The sequence below is a fragment of the Onychomys torridus genome, chromosome 8 (assembly GCF_903995425.1).
Source record: "Onychomys torridus chromosome 8, mOncTor1.1, whole genome shotgun sequence".
Classification (NCBI taxonomy): domain Eukaryota; kingdom Metazoa; phylum Chordata; class Mammalia; order Rodentia; family Cricetidae; genus Onychomys; species Onychomys torridus.
In genome coordinates, this window is record NC_050450.1 from 77,304,701 (window position 1) to 77,310,864 (window position 6,164).

The window sequence follows — 6,164 nt, forward strand, 5'->3', positions numbered from 1 at the left end:
TCAATTGGAACCCTGTATCAGTCAAACTAAAGTAGTCCTTCTGATAAGTTAACATTAACTGATAATTTTGCCTGAATAGTGAAAATTTCACAGAAACTCCCACCTCTGAGAAACCTTATTCTGTTCCTATGAGATTGAAGCCAGAGCCTCCTGCATGCTAAGCCCACGTACTACCACTGAGCTGCACCCTAGTGATTATCACCCTAATTATTATCGCCATAGCTACTGTGGTGACCCATGTAGACACTGAGCCACATTCCCCTTTCTCAGTTTATATGTGAAGGAAATTCGTGTGGTTTTCCACAGCCCCAGTCAACTGACCCCAAGTTTGTCTTGTACCAAAGCCACAATGCTCTTAACCCAGTTAGATTTTGTTATTTGAAGACCACCTAATATCATCTAAAAATTCGGGTTGCCTAGTTCCTGCCCAGTTCCCCTTAATCAAATTGTGGTGGAGATAGGCATCTCCCTTCCTTATAAGATCTCCAGGTTATTCTTTGATTAATTTATTTTAAAAAGTTGTTGTTTAAATTCTGAAATCTTTCATATATCAGGGTTTAAAACTACATGCTGGGGCTGGAGAGATGGCTCAGAGGATAAGAATACTGGCTGTTCTTCCAGAGGTCCTGAGTTCAATTCCCAGCACCCACATGGTGGCTCACAACCATCTGTAATGAGATCTGGCTCCCTCTTCTGGCCTGCAGAAATACATGGAAACAGAACACTGTATACATAATAAATCAATCAATCAATCAATCAATCAATCTTAAAAAAAACAAAACAACCCTACATGCTGTAGGGGCTGGAGAGGTAACTCATCTGGTAAAGTGCCTCTGTGCAAGAGTAAGGCCCTGCATTTGATCCCAGAATGCACATAAAAAACTGAGTGTGTTGCGGCTGGAGAGATGGCTCAGCTGTTACAAACTGACTGCCCTTTCAGAGGACCAGGATTCAAGAGGACCAGGATTCAATTCCCAGCACCCACACGGCCACTCACAACAGCCTGGAACTCTGGTTCCGGAAGAATCCGATGTCCTCTTAGGGCACTGCATGCACATTGTGCACAGACATGTATGCAGGCAAAACAGCCATGCACATTAAATAAAATAATGGGTAAAGATATTTTTAATGTAAAAAGAAAAAAAAAAAGAAAAGAAAAACTGAGTGTAGTGGACTGTGCTTGCATTCCCAGCTCTGGGGAGTTAGAAACAAGAAAATTCTTAGGGCTATCTGGCTGCCTCACAAAAGAGGGTGGGTAGGATGCTGTGGGGTGATGAGTATGTTCACGTGACCCAGGTAATAGGGTGAGGTGGTGGGGAGCAGGGACCTCCACAGCTCTGGGTGTCCAGGTGGATCGTAGTACCCAGCATATGAGGTATCCTGGCTTCAGCTGCTTTCTTTCACTTACTATTAAAATTTCCTTCTTTTTTCTTTGTTTTGTTTTGTTTTCTCTCCAGATCATTTGTCCCTTTGCCTCTGGAAGGACATCTTGATGGTCGCCAGGTTTTGGCCATGATGAATAAAGCCTCTATGAACATCTGGGCAGCTTTTCATGTGGACACGGTTTTCAACTCATTTGGGTAAATGCTGCCTCTTTTAAACATATTTTTCTTATTTTCTTAAACTGCCCTGTCACTCTTGATTTATTTTAAAAATATTTCTTCAGTTTTTCCCTTAAAATTTTTATTAAATTTGCAATTTCTGCTCTTGTATTTAAAAAAAAAAACACTTTAGTTTATTTGTGTGTGTGTGTGTGTGTGTGTGTGTGTACACACACACATGCTGCAGTGACTGCCTGTAGGTCCTGGGATGTCTCAGGACTTGGCTCTCCTCTCCTAGCATAGGTACAGAGACTGAAATCAAGTCGAAGGCTGTCCCCTGCTAAGCCATTTTGCCAGCCCTCTTCTTAGATTTTCGAATGTTCTTTTCTTTCTTTTTTCCTTCTCTCTCCCATTTTTTGAGATAGAGTCCCTTACTGTGTTGCTCAGGTTGGTCTCAAGCAATCCCCCTGCCTCAGCTGCTGAAGCCGCTGGGATGATGGCGTGTCCTATCACACCATGCTTAGAGTTTTGTCTCTTTGTTGACTTGTTTGCCAAATTTTTCTTTTTTCCAGCATCCTGTTCCTGTTGCTTTTGAGCAAAAAACGTCCTCTTACCTCTCAGAAGATTCCAATATTATTTGTTCATTTTTCTCTCTTTTTACAGTTGCTGATTGCCCCTGGGGGTTTGTTTGATTCATTAGTCATTTAGACACAGCTTATTGCTGTGAAGCCCAGGTTGGCCTTGAACTCTCAATCCTACTGCATCGGAACTCCTCAGAGGCTGGAGAAGCGTTGCTGGGAGCTTCTGGTTTGGGAAGTTTTGTCAGCCTGTGATGAGAGCAGTGTTTTCCTCAGAATGAGCGCTGTGTCCTGCAGTCCCTGGCCCTGCTCTGTCCCTGCATGCTACAGTCTGGACTGTCCTCACTGTGCACCCACATGCCGCTGTCCTTTCCTGTCAGCGCCCTGCATTCCTGCCCCTCTGCCCATGTGCCTCTCCTTCCTGTTTAGGTTGGACAGTAGGCTGGCTCTGGCCACCAGAACCGTTGGCTGGCCTTGGCTGGCCTCACCTGCTGGGCAGACACAGATTGAGGCCAACATCCCAGAAGAGAAATTGAAGTCCATTTGTGGAAGCCCTCAGGGGGCCGGAAGACCTCTGTCCAAGGCCAACACATCTCATCATTGTTTTGCAGCTCCAAACAGGAAGGGAAGGGTGAGCTTGTGCAAAACCCAGAGGGAAGGGGAGCCAAGGTGGATGTGTGAGTGGGGCAAGCAATCTGACATTGAAAAGGGGCCACCGTCTCTCCTAATAAACAGTGTAGACTGTCAGTCTCTATCCTGATAATCGTGACTAGCCTCTGCATCTTTGGTCCTCTGAAACTGTTTCACAGACTCATTTTTTTCCCCTTCTGTTTTCAAAGACAGGGTCTCATGTTGTCCATGATGGCTTTGAACTTCCTATGTAGCCAAGGGATGACCTCGACCTCTTGGTCTTCCTGCTTCCTCTTCCCAAGTGCTAGGATTATAAACACAGCACGCAAGGACACTCTTGTCTTGGTACACGACATATTCTTAGCAGGGGCAGTGATGGCGCATGCCTTAAATCCCAGCACTCCGGAAGCAAAGGCAGGCCATCTCTGTGGTTTTGAGGCCAGCCTGGTCTTCAGAGGGAGTTCCAGGACAGCCAGGGCTACACAAAGAAAACAAAAATAAACAAAGAATTTATAAGGCTGACTGACTCTGGGCCTGTACATATGGACACATATTAGTTCTCTTGGTTGGGATAGATTCAGTATCTTTCTGCACTAAAACAAACAAACAAACAAAAACGAACATCCAAATAGATTTCCTATGTCTCAGAAATTTTTTTAGTTCCTGGAATTTTAAATCTCTTGCTATTAGAACATCTTGTAGTGAGAGAATATAGAGAACTCTATAGTGTTATCTTTATCGAAGATCCTTAACGATCTGTGTTCTTTTAGAATCACTCAAAAGAAAATGGGGAGCCCCAAATGAAAACGTTAGTTATGTGAATGCCATGAGATTGTGGGTGGTGGGCTGCAGCTATCATCTGTCTGTCTGTCTGTCTATCTATTTAGAAGCAGGGTCTCACTTCCAGCTGGTCTGTAATTCACAGTCCTCCTGTCTCAGCCTTGGAGTGTTGGGATTACAGGCGTGCCTCTCCAAGCGCCTGTGTTCATAGATGTTGTCAAATGGGTAATTGAGCTGTCCTGGCCCTCAGAATCTGGTGAAGACCTTCTGAGGTAGATCACTTCCCTACCACGCTCAAGGCCTTGGGTTTGAGCCCTAGGAATGAAGAAAATAAAAAATAAAGAAGATCTAAGTAGTAGAGAAATTGTCTTGGGCACTGGAGCCCAGCTGCTTCCAGAATAGGAAAGTTTAGTGGCTTTGTTTCTTCCCTGTGGTTTTAGTTGTGGGGTCCTGCTCTCTATTCTGCCATCTCGTGGACATATTGGGAATTGCATCCTCTTCTGAGAGGCAAAACTGAACAGGGTCTTCTAAGCTTCTGCTCCTTCTAGCTCCACACCTGCGGGGTCCTTTCCACCTGAGCACCCCAGGGTGTGATACCGGCTCTGACTCTCCAGTCCATTAGAGAATACACACTAACTTAGAGTTTACAGCCCAGTGGAGGAGACAGCCTTTAAAAGGCAAATAACTAAATGTGATTATTAATAAATTATGGGACAGAAATGGGTGTGGGAGGAAGGAGAGTTTTACTGAGAAGGTTAAGAAGGGCAGGGAGAAACTTACCCAGATGGGAGATGTTTCAAGTTGACACCTGAAAGATGAGAAGGAGGTGTCATGAATAAAGCACATGCAAAGGTCCTGAGGTAGGAAAGAACTTGTTTAGAGAAATGAGTGATTGAGGAGGATTGGAGGGCTGGTGGGAACCAGGTTGGAAAGCTATATGCATATAGCTCAGGGCCACGTAGCACACGGTTAAAAATTCCATTTTTTCAAACTTTTATTTATTTATTTATTTATTTATTTATTTATTTAAAATGTTTTTAGACAAGGTTCACTCTGTAGACCAGGTTGGCCTGGAGCTCACAGAGATTCATATGCCCCTGCCTTCCAAAGTTGTGTGCCCCCTTACCTGGGCGAGTTTTTATTTGATGGAGACAGTCAGTGCTGCTGCATGGAGGAAGGATTGATGTGGGCAGCTGGGATGATGGGAGACCAGCCGTAGATGTAGTACAGGAGCTGTAAATAGGATAGCAGCAAGAAGGATGGATGGCTGTAGGCCCTGATGTCTAATTCAGTAGCCATTAGCCAGATGCAGCTGTGGAGCACTTGAAACACGAAAGTGTAAACTATGTGTCAGAGTCTGAAGGCCTGATTCAGCAACACCAGACAGTGTGAAATAGCCCAGGTTTATATTTTACGTTTCTTGTTTTGTTTTGTGCTTTTTTTTTTTTTTTTTGAGACAGGGTCTCTCTGTAATAACCCATGGAACTCAAACTTAAAGAAATCCACTTGCCTCTGCCACAAGAGTCCTGGAGGTAAAGGCGTGTGACTCTGTAGCCAAGGATGGCCTTGAGCATCCGACCCTCCTGCTTTCCCCTCCCAGATGCTGTGATTTCAGACTTATGTCACCATACTCAGTTATGAATGAGGTGCTGGGGCTCAGACCCAAGGCTTCATGCCTGTTCTAGGCAAGGATCTGACACCTGAGCTACATCCTCAGCCAAAAAAGTTTCCTTCTAATGTATCTATTTGTTTTGTTTGTTTGTTGGAAGGAGGGTCTTACAGTGTATCTCAGGCCCACCTGGAAATCATGATTCTTCTTCCCCAGTCCCCTGAGTGCTAGGATTACAGCTGTGTGCCTATATCTGGCTCATATTATGTTTTCTGCATTTTTTTTCCTCCTTGATACAGGGTTTCTCTGTAGCCCTGGCTGTCTTGGAACTTCCTCTTTAGAGCAGGCTGGCCTTGAACTCAGATTCCCCCGCCTTTGCCTCCCAAATGCTGTAGTTAAGGCATGCGCTGCTACAGCCTGACCCACATTATGTTTTTATTGGACAGAAATTACTAGATTAGAGAAATGCTTTCAGAGTGAATATTTTAGAAATTTCTAGCTAGGTATAGATATTTTTTTCCTAATTGATGGAAGAAGTTTACTTGATAAAACAACAGTGTCCTACCCAACCACAAAGAACAGAAGAAATGAAAAAATGAAAAAACCAAAAAACAAGATCCTTATATATTTTATTACATTTATTTATTTACTTGTGTGTTTCTATAGATACATATGTATATGGCATAAGAATGCCCTGACACTTGTGTGAAGGTCAGTGTTTCATTTTTTTTAACCCTATGCATCCTGGGGATTGAATTTAGGTTATCAGACTTAGTATCCATTATACCAGCCTAACCACCCCTCCCCACCTCCCCAAAAGAAAAATCAAAAACCCAAAACAACCTCAAAATACTTAATGTGACAAATATACATATTCCTAAAATAATACTCTCAAATTCCTTAGTTCTTTTTTTGAAACTTGTTTTTTATTTATTTTTATTTTAGGTGTATGGGTGTATTTGCTTGTGTGTATATCTGTGGACCATGTGCCTATAAAAACTAGCATCTGCTCTAGAACTGGAGTTA

At 43.3% G+C, this 6,164-nt stretch overlaps 1 protein-coding gene across 1 annotated transcript in view; it reads left to right on the plus strand.

Annotated features, from left to right (window-relative positions):
- Positions 1-1,467: 1,467 nt before the first annotated feature.
- The window catches only part of C8H17orf67 (chromosome 8 C17orf67 homolog), a 26,153-nt gene continuing 21,456 nt past the window's right edge, over positions 1,468-6,164 (plus strand). Inside the window, exons 1-2 of the mRNA XM_036194560.1 lie at positions 1,468-1,580; positions 2,549-2,750. Coding sequence (XP_036050453.1) covers positions 1,513-1,580; positions 2,549-2,750 — 270 coding nt within the window. The 5' untranslated portion in view covers positions 1,468-1,512. The remainder of the gene's footprint in view (positions 1,581-2,548; positions 2,751-6,164) is intronic.